Source organism: Micrasema longulum, unplaced genomic scaffold, assembly GCF_059751315.1.
Source record: "Micrasema longulum isolate JH-2025_06_02 unplaced genomic scaffold, ASM5975131v1 h1tg000531l, whole genome shotgun sequence".
In the NCBI taxonomy this organism is placed as follows: domain Eukaryota; kingdom Metazoa; phylum Arthropoda; class Insecta; order Trichoptera; family Brachycentridae; genus Micrasema; species Micrasema longulum.
Genome location: NW_028277727.1, coordinates 307,855 through 329,720, shown reverse-complemented (window position 1 = coordinate 329,720; position 21,866 = coordinate 307,855). Strand labels below are relative to the sequence as shown.

The following is a 21,866-nucleotide window of genomic DNA, read 5'->3' as shown; positions in this document are numbered from 1 at the left end:
TGTGTGATATTTAACACTTATCTTAGAAAAACGACAATATATTTTCTAAACATTTGTAGGATTAGATTGTTGAGGGTTGGAGCTCCTACTCCAGTTAGAGATTAGCAGAGAAGACACGGGGTTGCTGTTTATTTTCTCTTAACTAGTTCTAATATAAGTACAATGATTACACGATTTTTACGAGAAAAATGATTGCTTAAACTAGCCAATCACAGAACGTAGGCCTAATAAATTCTTCGATTACAATTTTCCTTTAACGAGAAAGGCATACTTTCATCTCTATTTAAACAATCTATCGATAAAGTTATTTGCTGTCGTTAATATTTATGTTAATTAAAAGGTGTTTTATGTATTGTTATCTTCATCAAACCATTACTCACACCCGGTGGTGTATAGGGCAGTAATAATAATAATAATCATGATATATTAACAAAAATAACAATTACTTTATCTACTACATACACACTTAGGTAATAGATTTCTCTGGATCATGTCTAGTCTGCCTAAAGCTAGGGTTTCCTAGGACAGCGGTGCCCGTAGTTTAACGGCCGTAGTGAACGGTGATGCGGTGGATAGCCGTCGTAACGTCGACTAGAGAGTGGTTTCCTAGGGAAACGGTGTTAAATGGTGTTGATAACACCGTTTTCCTAGGAAACCACTCTCTAGTCGACGTTACGACGGCTGTCCACTGCATCACCGTTCACTACGGCCGTTAAAATACGGGCACCGCTGTCCTAGGAAATCCTAGCTTAACTAGGTATAACCTGTTTTAAGACAGACATTTTGATACAAAATAAACAATAATATTACTACCTACTAGTTAATTTACTAAACAGTTATACAATATTAATTTACATTATTTATCATATAGGAATATTTTTGAGTAAATTTTCCGATTTCAATGCATACGTAAATAAAATTAAGTGTTTCTCGATCATATATGTTACAAGAAGGTAAGATGATAAGTCTTACGCTTCGGATTCCAGTCCAGGGACAATGATATACGTCAGCTTATACAGCTTGTACACCCCCTTTAAAACAAATATTTCACGTCAACCGGGAATCGAGCCCGGACCTCGAGCGTGAAAGGCGAACACACCAACCGTAATCCAACGAAGCGGATGTCTCCACTTGTTTTTTATTTTCAGGTTAAGGAATCTGGTTCTATTTCACACACATAACTTTATTCTTTATCCGCCCGAAAACAGTTTTGTGTTTAAAAACATCTACACAAATATATCATCATCATTCCCTTTCACACCTAATGGTGCATAGGGCACTGCATTGGTATACCAATCGCCGCGTATATTGATCATTTTTTGTTACATGAAGGTAAGATGAGCAGTCTTACGCTTCAGGTACTAGTCCAGGGAGTATGAAATATTCTTGTGTGAGATTAAATTAATACCAGCCATGTCCGGAATCGCACTTCTTGAATGGTAGGCAAACGCGCTGACCATTACACCACGAGGCCGACAGTAAATAATTTATTTAATGATAACTTATAAAAGTTATCAAAATTAAATTAAGTAGCATTTTTTTGTATTTGCTTTAAGTATTATTTGAAGACGTTTTTTGAATGAAATTACAATTAAATTCAACTAAATGTTTAAAACCTACTAACCGTGCGTGATAAAAACGAGTTATTTATTTACAAAAAAAACTTGAATAACCAGTTAAAATCTCGATTAGTGGAAATGAATTAATCGAAGGTTTTTAAAAAAAAATGTTCAGTCTAAATTTGGTTTCATACCAGACAAGTCGTGTATATAGTTATAAATCTAGCAAATCAGACAATATCTCGAGTTTGTATTTAAGGATAATAAATATTCAAGTTTTTCAATATGTATCCTTTTTGGGTAATTCCGTGTAAGTTGGATTCATTCCGACGTTTCGGCTACCATTGCAAGGAGCTAACTACAGGATAAACTCTGCGTTATGTAGATTTTTTTTTTATATACAAGTTAGTTGTACCGTGTTGCAATCAGCAGTAAGCACATTCTGTGTCATTTTTGTAGTTTGTTGTGCCGGGAACCATGCCGAGTTTAATTTCAGTCCGTCGTCTTTGTTTATGTTATTTAGGTATTTGTGTATTACAATTGCCTCATTTATTATTCGTGCTTTGTATTCTTTAGGTCTTAAATCTTTGGTTTGAAGAAGAAAAGATGTCTTGTGTCAATAAAGTGTTCCACTATTGCACATTTTTCAGGGTGCCCAAGTTTACACGCCGATTTACGTTTATCAATTTTTTTTTTTGCTGTGTTGTTTATCCAATGTAGATTTTTTATCATTCTTAGCACCTGCGTTTATAAACTGCTTCAGTTAACCGGGGGTTCGTGTCTTTCGGGTTTAAAAAATCTTTTATTTTTCCCACATACCCAAATGTTGGTAAAACATTTTGATTTAAGAGTACTTGGGGTATCCTCTTAATAACATTATGCACATAAAATAATGGGTCTACAAAACACACGACTATACCTGAAGATGGCTCTCACAATGGTAGCCGAAACGTCGAAATGAATCCAGCTACACGGGATCATACGAAAAAGATACGTATTGATAATATTCACCGTGAAAATCTACGCACCCGTTTAAAATTCTATTTTAATCTGTTGCATTTGCTTGTATATCAATAGTATAATGAGAATGTAAGCGTTTTTTTTTCATTGTGAAACTGTTGTATTAAACATAAAAATGGTAATTTTTTGGTACTTGTACTTTCAAGATACAAAAATATTTTTTATTGGGGTCACATGACGACGGAAGTGGTAATTTACTAACTAACCGTTATCTGTTTACAATTTTATGTTAACAAAAAAAAATCAATATTTGAAACTAATATTTAAAAACACGTTCAAATTGCAACCGCAGCTATTTTAATGTTTGTACCTATAATATAAATATATAATACATTTGAAATAGAAAAATATCTCATTCAACGAATACCGATAAAAACATATGAAATAGATTTAGAAAAATTAATTGTGTTTTCAAAATCAACATGGATATTGTGGAGAAATGTTTTCATGCATAACTTTAAAAAAGAAATTATTTTTAAAAATGTCCCCAGAAAAACGCGACAATGCCATGATAATTGTAACGTCAAGATTCGTGTCGATGTTCTTATTAAATTTCAACGGTCACAAACAAATTTAAAAATTTACACGAATCGTGGCTTGTTAGGGGCGTGGCCAATACAATGGACGGTTTTCCTAGGAATTAAAAAAACTATAAATTAAAACACATTTTTATGCCACTAAAGTAGGGAAAATTTTTTTTTATTCGACTGTAATTCAGTATTTTATAGACCCTTATTTGTTTGAAATTTTAAAAAAAAGAAGTAATAGCTTCCCATTTGAACATAACTAAAGACCTGTGTTATAAGATCTTTTGACAGTAAACAACTAAGTCACCCCCCTCCCGCCTATAAGGTTTATAATCTTATTTTTGCTCTCCTGTAAAACTCGTAATTTGTTAATCTGCCGTTTTTGGCATGTGCTCTTCAAATATGATAGCAACATTGGTTTTCGTTATTTACTATTCAACATCGCTAAAATCCATCCGGGCTTCAATGGGTTACCGGTTATTTTTTAATGCATTCATATACATACCTACATACGTCATAATATGAGTGCCTGTAAGTGTTTATCATACATTGGTTTTGCTCTTACGCGAAAGTGGATTGATTTTCAACTCCGGTAGCGTTTGAGTATGTTGAGGTATTATAAGATATTCTTTATTTAATATTTTTTGCAGAGGTGTTTCACAATGACAGTGTTAAAATTACTTGTTGTGTTCGGGTCTGCTCTGAGTTGCGTAACTGGTACTATATACGGGGAGCCAATCAAAAGATATTGTCTCAACAATGATACCGACCCTTATTTGTTATTTGGAATTAAAACTTCATATGACGTAGTAAGAGGAAATGCAGAACCAACATTAGGTAAATATTAATTTGTAATTTATCATTTTACCGCAATAACTACCTTTTCCATGTATTTACCAATGTTTATCCCAGGAGGCTAAACTAGCAGTTCACAGCCGAGTTCTAGTTCCAACTCTAATGTATGGGAGCGAAGTATGGAATTGGAAAAATGATGATGAAAGTAGGCTGAATGCTGTCGAAATGCGATCCCTCAGGCGAATGTGTGGTAAAACGATGTATGATAGTTGCGCAAATGTCGAGATCCGTGAAGTGTGTAAGGCTGAGACATGCATTATTGACAGAATCAAGAAAGGGGTGCTGCGTTGGTTTGGACGTGTAGAGCGGAAAAACGGCTAAAAAGATCTACGATGCAAATGTTAATGGATGCAGAAAACGAAGAAGACCGAGAAAGACATGGCACGATCGATTCCATCAAATTCTTGAAGATGGACATATCAAAAGTAGGAATAATCGGCGTGCATGCATGAGAAGATGTATGAATGTATAGGAAGCGAGGTCTGTATGCCAAGATAGAGTGTTATGGCGTTCTATCCTCTCTGCCTATCCCTACGGGGAAATGCCGTGATGGTTTGTTTGTTGTTTGTTTGTTTGTACCAATGTTCTGATATTTATTATAAAATAATTATTTTGAAATGATTATGTGCACGTATCATTTAACCAATTTTACGGACAGCCAATTATTATTATTCTATAAAAATATTTTTAACACTGGGTACAAAGGTATTATTTTTAACATAACTTAAACACCATAAAATATGTATTTGGCAAAAATTTCAGTTGTTAGTGAAACATCTTAAGAGTAATTATATTTTAATTTATTACACAAACAAAAGAACATAAAACCAGAAATTTGCAATAACCAGTGACTCATTTCATTGCTTTTGCGATATTTTTGAGACGGGTATCTTCATCATAAAATTAAATTTATTTATTAAAAATCAAAAAATTTAGAATAAAAAAATTGTCATCATCATTATTCTTTATCCACACCCAATAGTACATAGAGCACTGCATTGGTACCCCAATCGCAGCGTATCTTAATCATTTTTGTTACATAATGGTAAAATGATCAGTATTGCGTTTCAGGTGCCAGTCCAGTGACTATGAAATATTTTAGCGTAAAAACATATTTTTGAAATAAATATTCAATGTCAACCATGTCGGGAATCGAACCCGAGACATTTTGCATGGTAGACACACGCGCTAACCACTACACCTGACAATGTTACACCTGATAATTGTCAAATGCTGACAATGAACAATTATAAGAAACCATTGGTCATTCCAAATTCGTGGATTTAAATATCATTCGTCTTTTATTTCTACAATAAACCAATAAATACTCTGCTGTCTGTTCAACGAGACTTGATCTCCGCCAACGTGCACACCACGAGCTGAAGGTATGCTAGACGTCAAACATTTTTGTCTAAACGGTCTGTAAAATGTACATCTGCAACTCGTGGGTCAGTTTTACAGTTTTAGCTAAGTGCGTAATATTGAAATGAAAATTATTCTAATGACTGGAAGTAAATTAAATTATAAAAACTTAAATTTTCAAATAAACATATAATTATGATATTTGTTTTACTGTATTGCAATAACTCTATTAACATTAATTTAATAATAACTACGAAAAAATCAATAATCAATAATAACTTCAAATAGCTACTATTAAAAAACAAGGCTCTAACATGAATTTAGAATATTGTCATTATAATGTTTCTTTAAAAAAATAGGCAGGAAGGATAGAACGCCAAACTGCTTGATTATTTTTTTGTGTATCCATGCATCTTTTTACATTTACATTTGAAATTGGAAATCAGTGACAAACTGTTGGTTTTTAACGTAAAAAAAATAAAATACTATCATCTTCAAAGCCTTATCCGCACCTGATGGAACATTAGATGCTATAAGATAAAATAAATGCAGCTATTCGCAACCATTTACTTTAAAGTAAGACTATCGGTCTCTCGCTAGGTGCTAGTTTAAACTTAATTAATAAAGATAAAATAAAACAGGGTGATAAGACCCTGCAAACAATTGTTTTATGTTAACCATCCCAGAAATTCAACTCGAGGCTTCTATCCAAGGGCGAATGATCGATATAAGCGAGTATGCACAGATTACTTTTATATTTTACTATGGATAATAATGTTTCATACTAACAGTATTTATGGAAAAAGAGAAAACATCATCGTTTGCAATCTTATTTTGCTCGAAAAATTAATACAAGTATCCATAAAGCGTGTCCAGTCCATTCTTATAATATAAATAACTAGCCGATAAATGCAACTTTTATTTTTCCGTATAAAAAAAATTCACCTAATTTTATATCTTGAACATTTATATATTAATTAGAGACCTTTTTTTTGAAAATAATACTATTTTCCCTTCACAAATGGTTCAAATATGATCACTAGTTATTTCATTTACCTGATTTAATGTAGAGTGCGGCGTTTTTTGCGTTTTTAGAAAAAATACACTGGCATTTTAAATTTTTGAGTATTTTCATATTGTTATTATATTTTGATAATATGACATTAAGCAGAAAGGGAAATAAAAATATTTTTATGAAGCTAAAAGTAATCGTTTTACTTTTGCATTTTATGTTAATGACTATTTTTAACGGCAGTCAAGCATGCAGTCATCTGATAAGACAAAATTGTGTAAAAAAGTAATGAATATGATGATGGGTTTTATCGGTAAAAGTTTACATTAAAAATAAGTATTTTGTCTTTAGCAGAAGCAGAGAGATGATGTTGTATCATCATTATCATTGTTCACTTTCCACACCGAATGGTGCATAGGACACTGGATTGGTACACCAATCGCAGCATATCTCGATCAATTTTGTTTAATGAAGGTAAAGTGATCAGTCTTACACTTCAGCTACCAGTCAGGGACTATGAAATATTCTAGTGTAAAAACACCCTTTTAAATATTGTATCAGACTTGCCATTTTAAATTGCTTAATTAGGGAAAAATTAACGAACACTAACCTAAATCTAGCTTCTTTATGAAAAATCTGATTAAATTTTATATAGAGAACTGTATTTTTTATCCGCCCAGATACGTAGCAATCACAATAATCATCATAATCATTTAATTTCTGCACCTAATAGTGTATGGGGCACTACATTGGTATACCAATTAGAGTGCATCCCAATAATTTTCATTACATGAAAATAAGATGGTCAATCTTACGTTTCATGAGCCAGTCCAGGGACTTTAAAATATTCTAGTGTAAAAACATATTTTTAATAAATGTTTTTTTCAACCATCTAGGAATTTGAACCCGAGACCTCTTGCATGGTAAGCAAGCACGCTGACTACTAACTAAACCACAAAGCTGACATCACAATAATATCCCTTCATTTTTAACTCAGCGATAAGGATTTATCAAATATCTGTTTTGGTCTCGTATATTTAATAGTCTATTTTTATTGCAATTAAATCAATAAACAATTTGATATTATTTTTTTTACATATTCTTTATTCGAAAATATTTCATATTAAAGCTTTTTAAAAAAGAAGCGCAAGAGATATTTATAATTTCGATTGAAAAACTAGGCCATATTCGATCACGTGAACTTTGGCCATTCTCCGGAAGGTCACGTTAAAAAACACAGACTTTATCAATATTAATTATTCAATAGCAAATATTTAAAGAACTGGTACACGTTACATACCTAGAACTTACCATTGACAGACAATTAAAATGGACGAAACACATATACAGACTCATCAAAGTAATGGCATCATTACATAGCCTCTTCTCCAAAATTAACAACCTCATTTGGAATTTCCTTCTTTGGAGAAGGAAAAAATCATGATGTACGAATCTTATGTTAAAAGCAAATTCAGCCACACAATCGCCTTCTAGCGAACCGGTAACAAGACAAACACAAGAAGGAGAAAAAAACAACAATATAAAATAATCAAACTAACATTCAACTTACCTTACTTGACCTCTGCGACTAAACTGCAAGAAAAATCACACCAGTTTGAGGCAATAAAAATGTTAACAAAATTATACTGGCGAACTTTGAAGACGATGACATTACAATAACCAAAAAATCTAACATACACAAATATAACACCAGACAACAATAACACTATCACAATAAAGCTAGGGTTTCCTAGGACAGCGGTGCCCGTATTTTAACGGCCGTAGTGAACGGTGATGCGGTGGATAGCCGTCGTAACGTCGACTAGAGAGTGGTTTCCTAGGGAAACGGTGTTAAATGGTGTTGATAACACCGTTTTCCTAGGAAACCACTCTCTAGTCGACGTTACGACGGCTATCCACCGCATCGCCGTTCACTACGGCCGTTAAAATACGGGCACCGCTGTCCTAGGAAACCCTAGCTTAAGAGCGAAGACAAACTTAGGATAGTCAAACATACTATACAATGACTTAAAATTGCACTGGAGCATAGAATTTAGAATAGTCCAAAAGGAGAGTAGAATCATATTTGAATACATCGGACTGTGTCCAAAAATTTCCCCACTTAGACGCACTTTTACCGCGCGCATACTTGAAGTCACCGAGTAATATTGCCAGATCGCGAAGAATATAACCATAACACAAATGTAAGGTAAAAAAAAAACAGTTTGTTAATTTTTCTAAAATTTTATTGTGCAATTGGAAACATTGATTGACACAACATAGTAGATAGGTAAAGGGTCATTTAATAAGAGTAATTGAATAAATTAACTTTGAACTTAAAATATAAAACAAATTTTATTTTACATAAAACGGATATTTTCATAAAACATTTTATGTTTTAAAGATAATGTCGGCCAAATGTCCACCACGGCGTTGTTTAATCCGAGGTTCAATTTTACTACCCTGGCAACTCTTACGAAATTTCCATTTTGTTTCTTCGACAATCTGACAGATGGAAAAATAATTCAATTTTTAAGTAATGCATTTGTGACAAACACATTCATTTGATAAATTCACAAAAAATGTGATTGCATTCTGTTTCTTTAAGATCCTAGCAGTATTTCTACACTTTAAGAGGACACAACACGGCATGGTTAAATTCGAATCAGGAGTTGTGTACTGAGCGACGTCTACAAAAAACTAATGGGTCAAAACGTAAACCTACTTGTTTATGAGTAGTTGAGTCGCCTTCTGTTTGACGTGCGTATGCGGTTTCTGGACTATTCTTAATTCTATGCACTGGAGTCAAATTTAAAAGCAACCTGAAAAGTTCATGATTACTACACTAACCAGACAAAAAATAACATGACTAGAGATCTTATGATATTTCTTATATAATCCTAACGCTTATTAAAAATTAATATTTTTTTAAATATAACTTCGATTTGAAGGTAATGCAATTATAAAGCGCGCTGACATCAAATGATTCTAGTGCAGTTTTATTAATTGGTTACTAAAAATCCTATTCCAATGATGAACAAAATAGAATTTAATATTAAAAAAACTCAATTCATTAGGGACTATAGAAAATAGCGGTTTTTTAATAAGAACATAAGGTGAGTGAATGTAATTCGTGTTTTTGTTAAGTCCAATGACATGCATATTCATAAATGTTGTTTTTTTACATTGTTACTTTCCGTGAACACAATTTTGCAGCGTACCTTAATATGCGTATAAATATCAATTTATCTAATCGTATTATTTTTGCTTCATTTTTATTTATTTATTTCCAACAAAACATTTTTTTTCTAAATTAACACCTCACTGGACACAACCCGTGTCGAGGCATTCATTTACATTATTTTTATATTGTTATTTCTATTCACTCATATCAAACACACACTTACCCTGTCCCTAAACCTACCCTCACACCCATATACAATCACACACATATTCACACATCTACCAAAACCACACTCCACTTTTTTACACACGCATCCTCACACAAAAAAAAACTCGCACACATGCACTTCTATGTATTATATCTAACTAAACTGGATTTTTATAATCGTATTTATGTGGAAAACTGATTCGGCTTTATTTTATGTTTTTTTTATAATGTTGTGTATATTTTTTTGTATTGCTGTTGTTTTTCTGAATAAACAAAATTAAAAAAAAAAAATTATAAAAAAAAAAAAAAATTAAAAAAATATTGTGGTCCAGTTATAGAAGTTGGTATCTATAATAATATACGCGTATACATACATACACATAAATGTAAACATAGATAAACACCTATTGACTATATTAATAAACTGTTAAAATAATAATCATTATAACAAAAAAAATTAAAATCAAATAGTAGGAATATAAGCATTGCACGTAGGTACTGTGCAGATATTAAGCCGAGAAGCATATCACCGTCGCGGGCTATTTGGCTCTTCTACACCGGCCAGCTGCCGGTTCTCCAACATCCGCACAAATATCTGTATTCATAAACAATAATGTTTTATGTGATAATCAAAAACACTGGATGGGTATAAACATATATTATCAATAGCAGACATTCAACAATAATTTAGAGTTCAAAGAGACTACTGTTTTGGTGGGGTGACCATCTCAAGGTATTATCACCTCATCTATGTACCGCAAGACAAAAAAAATTACGAGTTTACCTGCTACCGCGCCCCTTGATTTTACTGAACCCTTTTTCTAAGAAATCCTTTATCGATACCTCTTTCTTTTGTTTAATAAATTAAAGACACTATGTGTCACCTTTCTACAATATTTACATTTTAAAATGTCTCAACAGTCTTGTTTTACCCGCGTTTGAGTGAACATAACACAACAATCATGGAAAGTGCAAAGCAAATGTCGATTGCGATAAAATCCAAAATAATCACATTGTCGCAAGAAAAAATATCTAATTGTGAAATATCTCGTCGAGTTGGGTATTCAGAAGGTGCAGTGAGGTTTTTATTAAAAAAAATCCAAGAAACTGGATCCATAGAACGGAAAAAAGGAAGCGGACGGGGGCGCGTGACATCTGCCCGAGATGATCGCTTAATAAAAAAAATTGTTATGCGCGATCGATTTTTAACGGCACCTGAAATACACGCAGAGGTGCAGTCTACCAGCACATCAACATTTTCAGTAAAAACAGTGTCCAGGCGGCTGTTGGAGCATGGTTTCCAAGCACGGAGTCCCGCAAAGAAACCATTACTCACGGACAAAATGAAGAAGGCTAGACTGGATTGGGCGAAAGCGCACCAGAATTGGACCTTGGAGGATTGGCAAAATGTTGTTTTCTCTGATGAATCAAAATTCAACCTTTTTGGTCCAGACGGCAGAAAGATAGTTCGACGAAAACGTGGGGAAAGATATCATCCGTCGTGCGTCACTCGAACCGTTAAACATTCACCCTACGTGATGATTTGGGGGTGCATGACAGCATACGGTTTAGGACCTCTAAATTTTGTACAGGGTACGATGAATGCCATTCAGTACAAAAAAGTGTTAAAAAAACATATTATTCCAACAATCGAGGACATTACGCAGTATACCGCGGACCCAATTTTTCAGGACGATTCTGCGCCGTGCCATAGAGCCCGCACTGTGAGTACAAATAGATATATTTTTAAATGCATTTTGTGACCACATGATAAATAATTTATTGTTTTTTTATAGATCAATGAATTCAAGGAGAAAATTGGCTTAAAATCGTTGACGTGGCCCGGGAATAGCCCTGATTTGAACCCGATAGAAAATTTATGGGCGATTATGAAAAAAAAAGTCGGGAAAAAAAAATCAAAAAACATTGAGGAATTAAAAAAAAACTTAATTCAAGTTTGGGAAGAAGAAATAACATCAGAAATTTTAGATTCGCTTTACGCTTCTCTAAATAATAGAATTTTACATGTTATAAAAAATAAAGGTGAATTCACTAAGTACTAAATATTTTTAAATGTTATAAATATGTTTAAATGTAAAATACTTTAATTTAAAATAAAGCGATAAGAACCTACTTCTTAAATATGAATTAAAAAATAACATGTCTTTTATTATTCCATCACAAACACTCGACCATAAATGAACCGTTATGGGTCTCTAAGGTTCGGGTAATCTGATACCTGATATATAATGGCAATTTCTAAGTACAATTCATGAGTAAGATTTTTTATTTTAACCTTGAAATAACGAGTAGTCATCACATATGTCAAACAATATAAAAAAAACTAATTAAATATCAAGAATAATTCATTATATGTCAATTTTAGTTTTTTTTGAGAACTCGTAAATTTATTTGTCTTGCGGTGTATTTATATAAGTTGGTCACCGCTTCGTAAAGATGTAGCGAGTTTTAAGTAACTTTCTGGTCAGTTTGTATGTCAGATGATGAAGATATTAGGTCGACCTCTATTGACTCTTTTTCTTCTTTTGACGCCGACGAGTGACGTTCTGACTGGCAGGAACCAACCAATGACATATAATCGACATCTTCACATCAGTGAAACTATTTTTAAGACGCAAATACTCTTGCTATTGGAGAGTATTATTTTTTTATAATATCGAGCTATTGCTCAGGGGTGCCGGGTCTGATATGTTGCCCCAGTTTAACGCTTACATATTTTGTTTTATTTAGTCTAATAAATTAATTTCAATTTTGATTTTAATTTATTAATTTTATAGAAAGATACAATCAACAATGATTTATGAATAGACCATCAAAGTTTCTAAACAATAATCATATGATGTATTTTTCTCGCGGTGCCTTGTCAGATCTCCCCGACGTTGGCGATCACTACAGTGAAAGCATCTCGGTCCAGTGTTACTCTTGTATTACGCACCAGGACAACTGCTTATTGGATATACTCACCATTATGATTCCTACAAAAAGATGACCAGAATGGTTTTCCGTTGCCTTCTCTGGTGGATTTTTCTGTCAGGTTTACTTTCCCTTAGCTGGATAATTCTGGTTTCGAGGCGCTAGAAACTCGCCTTTCATCCTCTCGTTATCTGCTGTGATTACATCATTATGAGTGTGATCCCATTTCCCGAGATTAGCGACGTGGGTGCTAACGAGTAGGAATAGTCAGTAGTGTTGCCGGTGGAATGCAACTGGGCATTCGCAGCATTTTATAGAATCACACTCCCCAGCAAGATGTGACTCACTGCGACCCTAATGACAGCTTTATATTTTAAATTATGGTACATACATTCTTAAATGTGTGCGTGCGTAAATATATAATATATAAAAGGGAGTATTTGCATGAGAGTAAGTGTTCAGGTATGTGTAAGTTTATCATTAAAAAGCAAGTGGGAGTATATCGTATTCTTATAGAAATAAAAAATGAAAGTATAGTTTAATAGGCACATTATGAGCTACGACATACAACATGTAATATATGACTTACAGACTTTCACCGAGATCAGACGTGATGCTACACAGAACAATGATGGCGCGTGTTTAATTTGAAAAGCGTTAAAAACATTAGGTTCATATTATTTCATTCGTAAAAGAACTTACTTTACTAAATAAATATATAATAAGTTATAGTATATGTAGATTTTTTCACGATTTCATTAAGTTTATTAAAAATAACACTGACAGCTGCTAGCTCGTTACCACTAACACGAAGTGTCATATATTATAACATATTACACAGAAATACTGTAAACTAATAAAGTATGTATTCATATCTGTCTTTTATTTTAATTTTTGCATGGATAACGTGATTTTTTATCTGTTTATTTTTTTATTATTGAAATCAGCGTAATATATCTAAGATGTATCTAGTATAGAAATAACTTATCTATTTATTATATTTTTTTATTTTGAATAATTAAATAGACACGTTATAAGCGTAAAGTTTAAAAGTATGTAAAAGCCCTCTGGGCGTATATAGATAATAAAAAAAATAATAAATCATTGGAGCTAACACATTTTAATAAACGACAAATTTACTTGTTACAGAGAAATTAGTTCTTTTAAATAATATACTAGAAATATGAATAATTGCAACGGAATCGACCAGCTAAACAAATGTTTGAAGACCTGCAATTGATTTAATTAGACAATAATGTTGTAAAGAAACCTTGTAAATAAAAAATGAATTCTTTTTTATCGAAAATCGATGAATAATTCATGTACTTAAAAAAACAGATGCCTGTTAGTAGTCATTAGTGGTAAATGCTCAAATAACAATCAATTAATGGAAATGATTATTTTAAATTTCTGTAAGAAAAACAAACTTTTTCTTGTAATGTACAGAAAACTCTATACATATAAAGATATTTATTGATAATTGCATACTCATATTAATGACAAACACATTTTATTTTTATTCGGGTAGGTACTACAAAGGTTATAACTGTATGTGATAACATTTTGCGGCTTCCGTGGTTTTTGTTTGCCTGATGTACGAGTATACAATTTCTGAATTCGATTCTCGGGAATATCGCAAAAATAATAATGTTTTTATTTCAAGTCTGTGTATATTATGATTCACTCCCGTTGTTGGAATGTATTTATTTATAAACCCTTATGGATTAACAATATTTTGAGTCGGTCCAAATTTCTGTAGACAAGGACTGGATTCAACTCCCTGGGGAGCTGCTTATATTAACATATTACAACAGATATGAAGAACATTTAAGAGAAAGTAATATAGAAGTCTAGGCATCTACAGGGCTTATGACCTGTCAATGGCTGGTTTAAGTGGCCACTTTACACACTGTGTAACATTCACCATTCTGCCTGTATTTGAACATCTATATTCCTTCAATTCTTCCATCTGTTGATGTTTGTGAAGTTAAAGAGCTGAAACCTTTATTTACCTTATGGATTACATTCATTTAAAAAATATATTTTATTTTATAAATTCATTTTATAAATTGTTAATGATATTATTTTTAAGATATTTTGTAAAGGTTGTCTGAGTCTTTTGTTTAGTTGTGTCTGGTAGTTTATTGTATAAATTCAGTCCCTGGTTTATTTATCCCGTCTGTCCTTGTCCAGTTTTAGAATGTTATATGTGGTTTTGTTCTGATATTCTAGTTGTGTGTACATGTTTACTACATTTTTTGTCAAGTTTTAGTTTTCCGTCTACAATTACATCATGGATACATTTTAATAATTCTTATTGAAAATTAGTAATTTACATGTAAATATAGAATATTACATCATTACTAATTGAAAGAGTTCTGTTAAAACGAATTATTAAGTTGCTGTTAGATAAGGGAAATCATATAACAACTTTAATATTTTATTTTGCTGCCTTTGTAGTATATTTATGTCATTTTGATTTCCTGCTCCCCATAATAGTTGCACATAAAATATTTCAGTTTTTATATAAACTTCATCCGTAAGATTTATTTCGGGTTTTGTATATGGTTTTATTCAATTAATAAAATGATTAGTCTTTTATATTGTTTGTGCTTTGTTAACAGCGTTTAGTTCCGAGCGGAACAAAAATTCAGCATGGTTCGTCCTATTCGTAATATTTTGTTGCAATCACATTTATGTACAAATTTTGGTATCAAATCACGCGTATTTTAAGCAGTTGTTTTTTTACAGATTGCAAACCAATTCAGTTTTGGCTACTAAATCGCCATGGCACACGCAATCCATCTCCGAATGACGTCAATTCTTTACTAGCAGCACCCGCATACAAAGACAAAATAATAAAGAACTATGAAAATGATCCACCACTGCATGGAGGTCTATGCAAAAATGATTTAGAAGCCTTAAGAAACTGGACCCTAGATGAATCTCTTACCAACAAAACGTACGAACTGGTGAAGGAAGGATGGAGAGAACTGAGAGAAATTGGTGAAAGGTACAAAAAAAAGTTTCCACAACTTCTAGAAGGTTATTCGGAAGAAAATTTTAACTTCAGACACACCGATACACAACGGACTTGGGCAAGTTGTCGAGCATTTATTGAGGGTCTTTTTGGAACTTATGAAAATATTACAATAGAAGATCCATTAAGCGAAGATTCAATCCTCAAAGTAAGCTGAGTATGCTCATATGTTTTTTAGGATAGTTAAACTTGTTCAATGAAATTATTTAAATCTAGCGCTAGGCCAGCGCCACACTCAGCGGAAATTCTGTCGCCGATCTTCCACGACAGAACGCTTTATTGCGTTGATTTACTTTAAGCGGGCACCCTACGCGGATGATCGGTTGTTCCGTCGCGTCGGCGGAACTGAGCGGACGCTCGCCTTCTGCGTCTATTCCGTTCTCTTCTGAATAAATAAACTTTTCAAAAAGCAAAAAATCACATGATAAGTTTAATACCGGAAAGTTTAATACGCAAGAAATTTCGAACTATTTGAAATAATATAGTATGGCAATGAGCAGTAAAGAAAATATTTCACTACGAAAAACGAAATAATGTTTTTTAAGTTTTTTATTCAATCACACAATATCTTGAGATCCATAAGCAAAAACTTTGTTTAAATATGATACACACAGGTTTTGTGCTTTAAAAAAAAAATTGGTTTACTGTGTTTTTACATTTGATTATTTACAGCTTTTTTTTAATTTTCATAAAGTTGATAAATACTTAAATGTGTCGTATCTCAAGACGTGACTTTTGCAAATGACTGCCTTTTTGCTAATGATGACAGTATAAGGCTTGGTAGTTGACTGATATCCGCCACGGAATATGCAGCATAACTACTCGTTCGGTTACGGATTTACCGCGAAGGAAGATCGGCGACGGATTGTCCGCCAAGTGTGGCACTTGCCTTAGACGTGATATTTGATCCGGAACTCCACGCTTTAGTTTTTTTATTTTTTTTATTAATTATCATATTATATACATAAAATTATACGGTTATACAAAGTTATTTAATCATCTAACTAGGGTTATTTACCCCGTTCCTAAGCCAGTCAAAAAAGTATATAAAAAATAATATACAATACATATAAAAAATAAATAAAAGAAGAAGACATAGTGAAACAATAGTGAAAAACATAGTCTAATACTTAGTTAAAAAACAGTAAAAAAATGTAGAAAATAAAATATGAATAAACGTGTATAAAAACCTAGTAAAATACATAGTAAAAACAAAATACTCAGTAAGAAACATGGCATTTTTTTAATATACATATGTATGGCAAAAAACTTATTAAAAAAAAAAACTTGTTGAAATACGTTTTGAGTTCGTTCGATATTTGACCAAATATCTAGTTAGTAGTAATAATCGTTTCGTAAGTTCTGCATTTTTTTTATTTAAAAGAAACCTTCTTTACATTAGCAAATTTTTGTATTCATATGTTATTTATTTCATTTTATTCTTGTACAGCCTTATGACATGTGCCCAGCCTGGAAAACCGAAATTGCCAACAATGTATCCTCTGCGGAAAGAAATCTTTTTAAGGAACAAAAGGATTTTAGAGAGGTACAGCTTTTTTTTATTTTAGTATAAGCTATTTTATACAATGCAAATCATATTGAAAATATCGTAAGATTACATCAAAAATAAAATAAATTTATTCCTTGTAAATTAAACAAGAGTAACTTGTATATCAATTTGAATCACACATATATACATGTCCGAGTAATTATTATTCATAGTTGGATTTAAAATTATTCAAATGTTTGTTTGTAACTCTATGGATGATATTAGATAATTATGAGCTAATTGTAAAAAAATTATAGTCACGTACATAGAATTAAGAATAGTCCAGAAGGAGCGTAGAGCCATATTTGAATACATCGGACTGTGTCCGAAAATTCTCCCACTCTGCTCCACTTTCACCGCGCGTATTCGTGATGTCACCGCGTAATGTTCCTCGATGGGAAAAAATATAATCATAACACAAAAGTAAAAAAAGCATTCTGTTAATTTCTCTAAAATTTTGTAGTGCACGTGGAAATATTGATTGACACAGCAGAGTAGATAAGTAAAGGGTCATTTAATAAGGTAATTGAATTAATGAACTTTGAACTTAAAATTTAAAACCAATTTTATTTTACATAAAACGGATATTTTTATATCATGTTAAATAATATTTGATGTTTTGACAATAATGTCGGTCAAATGACCATCACGGCGGTGTTAATTCCGAGGTCCAATTTTCATTAGTTTTCTTACTACTCATCTAAATGAGCAAATTAGGGTAAGAAAATTTACTTCCCTGGCAACACTAATGAAATGTCCATTTTGATTTCATCGACAACCTGACAGATGGAAAACTAATTCAATTTTGAGTAATGTATTTGCTACTTACAAATTCATTTACTAATTACACATAAAATGTGATCCCACCCTGTTTCTTTTAGATCATAGCAGTATTTATACACTTTAAAAGGACACAACACGGCATAGTTGAATTCAAATCAGGAGTTGCGTACCGAGCGACGTCTACAAAGAACCAATGGGTCAAAACGTAAACCTACTCATATATGAGTAGTTTAGTCGCACTCAGTTTGATGTGCGTATACGGTTTCTGGACTATTCTTTACTATAGTACATGACCTTAGAATTATACATGACCTAAGTATAGTATGAGAACGCTTTTTTAGATCAGTGCATTTTCATTAATAGTTTGTTTTTAAAACCATTTTTGTTAAAAACTCTGCATGTCGATATATCTATCTCATCCATAATTTTAAATATATAACCATCTAAAAACTCGTTACAATACGTATTTCTGGTGGCCACATTGGAGCAATAGTGCTCGCTGGCGCCGTCTCTCGCTGGCTCTCGCAAACATAACAGAAATTAATTTTCCTGTTTTTTAAATTTTATTAATATTTTAATCTTGAAGTAGGGCACACATAAACATATTTTAATGTGTGCAATAAATATATAAGAACATTTTATATATTTAATTTATAAATTGCTTAACACATGCTTTTAACGTTATTTTTTCATTCCATTTTTTTTCCTTCATAATTCTAACGTTTTTCCTTTTCATATTTTTTTTCCAATAATAATAAAATTTGATTATGAACTTCATATTTTTTCTAAATGGAAGTCTGATTTTTACCTTTTTTCTGTTCTTGTGATTTCAATTTGCCTTAATCATTTTTTTCCAAAATTCTTTTTTTTTATTATAATAATTTTATACACAATTATTACATGGTAATGAAAAATATTATTTGCCTGTACGTAAGTATTTTAAATACATTTAACATCGACTTTAACTTTGATTTTCTGTTTTTTTTTAATAATTCTTACGGCTTTGTTTTGTTATATTTTATTTTTGTTTTTTATTAATATACTTTATAAAAAAAAAAAAAAACAAAAGTAGTTTAAATGTCCTTTATACTAGATAAATCTGTTCTAAGGCGGGTCTGTTCTTATGATTAATTTGGATAAATTTTAATGGCTTATGGGCATCACGTTAAAGTCGTGAGGAAAATGTTCAAACTTCACCGATATTTATTTCGATTAATTAACTACCGATTTATGCAATAATTTCGTTAATTAAAATAATGATAGTACTACATTAATTTTTAACTTTTTTTTCAGCTTATTATTAATGTGTCGTACAGACTTAGGCTCTACGAAGACCTCACAAATCGAGAACTCTTTATGGTGTACGATGCGTGCCGTTTTGTTAAGAGCTGGTATCCATCCCAAGTATCCCCATGGTGCGCAGCATTCACGAAGTCAGAACTCAAAGTCTTGGAATATTTAGAAGATCTAAAGGAATTTTACAGAACTGGATACAGCCACGAGTTCAACGCCAAACTCGGATGTGTTACTTTGAGAAATATGATGGAAACGTTCGAAAAGACCATTGACACCAAAGAGGCGAAACCAAGAGTTGTCGCTATGTTTTCCCATGACACGCTTCTTAGTTTAGTTTTCACGGCACTCAACTACGCGAAGGACGACAAGCCTCTAAAGGGGACAGATTACGATGATTTACTTGCTAACAGGAAATTTAGAACTAGCTTGAATATTCCGTTTGCAACTAGCTTGGCAGCTATTCTTTACGAGTAAGTATTTTTTTTCTTACGATAGATAGGGGTATCTTTTTTAATTTTTAATTTTATTTAATGCACAAAATACACAAATTTACATAGACACAGTTATATGTTTTTTATGTCCCGACTAGTTAGAAAATTCCGTGTTAAGTCGGGACTTTTCGATATATAAATCAAAAATATTTATTTACATATTAAAACAATATACAGGTAATCAATATACAAAATAATAATAGAAAAATATACAAAATAATAATAGAAAAATAAAAATAATAAAAATTTATAAGACATGTCGAAAATGGAATCAAAAGTTATATAATAATACGTATGACAGTGATGACATACACAAATGCGATATACGTATATGGATAATAATGAAAACAGCAGCGATGTTATGCATTTATTCCCGAAGCAATATCATACAGTGCAATCTCATCCGAAGCAATCTCATACAATTCTTAACTGTCTTCTATCTATATATCCGCAACTTTCCCGCCAGAGCATGACCATGACTGATAAATATTTGCGGATTTTTGGTTATTTGCAATTTATTGAAGAAATGAATTTAAACTTTTATGTATAATAATTTCGTCGTCTTAATTCTTCAGCCTTCTGTCCTCCACTGCTGAATATAGGGCCTTTTCAATATATTTCCATTTCTTTTGGTCAGTTGCCTCTTGCAGCCATTTTCTATCCCCCACAGCGGCTATGTCGTCGAACTATCTTTTTAGAGGTCTCCATCTTGAATTTTTAGGGGTCCATTTGTGGAGTCTTGTCTCGCCAAAACTTAAAATGAAAAGAACATATTAGTGAACTAGTTAAACGAATTAGAAAATATAAAAACATATTTTTAGATTAAGAAATATTTTTAAAAATCAATAATTTAAAAATAGCTAATTACTCAATTGTTCAATATTTGTTATAATATGGTATTGTAGGATGGGATGGGTCATACGCCAATATATTAAACCCTCTTAAAATAGTACAAAGAGTAATTATTGAAGTTATTCTAAAAAAACCCTTAACATTCAATCCGGAAAGTCTATTTAAAATATTTAAGGTTCATACAGTACATATACATTAGACACTCTTTATAAAATAAATTATTTTATACAAATATACAAAAAAGAAAAATAAAAGAATTTGAGATGAATAAGTCACTCAGATACAAACATAATATTAAAACTCCTAAATTCCACACAAGTCATGGTCAAAATAGCTTTATCTTTAAAGGTGTAAAAAGTTATAATAGTCTTCCCAATAAACTAAAAACTATTAAAAATAATATATCAATAAATAAATTTAAAGTAAATCTAAAGAAATTTTTGGAACACGAAACAACATTAAATTTTAAATAGTATGAATGTATTATTGTTTTATGTTGCTTTTTTATACATATTTTGTTTTTATTTTTTTCTCATGAACTCGTATTTAAAATTATATAAACTATTATAATAAACAATAAACAACCACAACAGTGTAAGTCACTCTCCAAGCACAAGAGTTAGTCTCTTTTTTGGAGAGTTAAAGTGATAACATTTACTAGATGTGTAAAAGTAGATATGTATGGAATTTTTTTAAAACATGTACCTTTTATGAAATTTATGAATAAAAAATAAAATAAAATAAAATATTACGCAATACTGTAATGCGTTAGAATATTTTAGTATTTTTTATCACATTGTTAAAAATAATAATAAAAAATGTTTTTTCGACTTATCTATAGAAGTGAATTTTATAACTCATAAAATAAAAAATGTTCAAAATATTATATCATACCGTAACTTTAAAATTCTCCAATATTTAATTTTAGAATAATTTAATATTAAGTAAAAACTAAACATGAATAGTCAATTATTGTTTAACCATTTTTTTTCTAATATTTAGGTGCAATCCTGGATACAAAGTACAATTTTTCTTAAATGAAAAACCAATGGAAATAGACGGTTGTCCTCAAGGAATATGCACATGGGAACACCTAAAGACTATACTCAGTGCAACAAAAGACTGCAATTTAGACTTTTGTCATGAAAAATAATTTACATGTAATCAATATTAAAATAAGGTTAACAAATAAAAA

General features: G+C 31.5%; 1 protein-coding gene across 3 annotated transcripts; it reads left to right on the top strand.

Moving 5' to 3' along the window:
- Positions 1-1,732: 1,732 nt before the first annotated feature.
- Positions 1,733-21,866, top strand: LOC148280830 (multiple inositol polyphosphate phosphatase 1-like). Of its 3 annotated transcripts, none has more exons than XM_088227731.1 (6): positions 1,733-1,805; positions 3,757-3,943; positions 15,412-15,848; positions 17,151-17,246; positions 19,326-19,798; positions 21,674-21,866. In XM_088227731.1, exons 2-6 carry the CDS (start codon positions 3,769-3,771, stop codon positions 21,822-21,824), a joined length of 1,332 nt encoding a protein of 443 aa, XP_088083857.1. In that variant the 5' UTR covers positions 1,733-1,805; positions 3,757-3,768; the 3' UTR covers positions 21,825-21,866. The 3 variants fall into 3 exon arrangements, with proteins under 3 accessions (XP_088083857.1, XP_088083856.1, XP_088083855.1); XM_088227730.1 differs by having other exon boundaries at positions 1,733-1,869; XM_088227729.1 differs by lacking the exon at positions 1,733-1,805 and having other exon boundaries at positions 3,651-3,943.

What these genes read in the sequence shown, in the direction of transcription:
- LOC148280830 (XM_088227731.1), top strand. Translation starts at nt 3,769, where the DNA reads ATGACAGTGTTAAAATTACTTGTTGTGTTCGGGTCTGCTCTGAGTTGC. An exon ending in AAATGCAGAACCAACATTAG is followed by an intron (nt 3,944 to 15,411) that starts GTAAATATTAAT and finishes GTTTTTTTACAG; the next exon opens with ATTGCAAACCAATTCAGTTT. An exon ending in AACAAAAGGATTTTAGAGAG is followed by an intron (nt 17,247 to 19,325) that starts GTACAGCTTTTT and finishes CTTTTTTTTCAG; the next exon opens with CTTATTATTAATGTGTCGTA.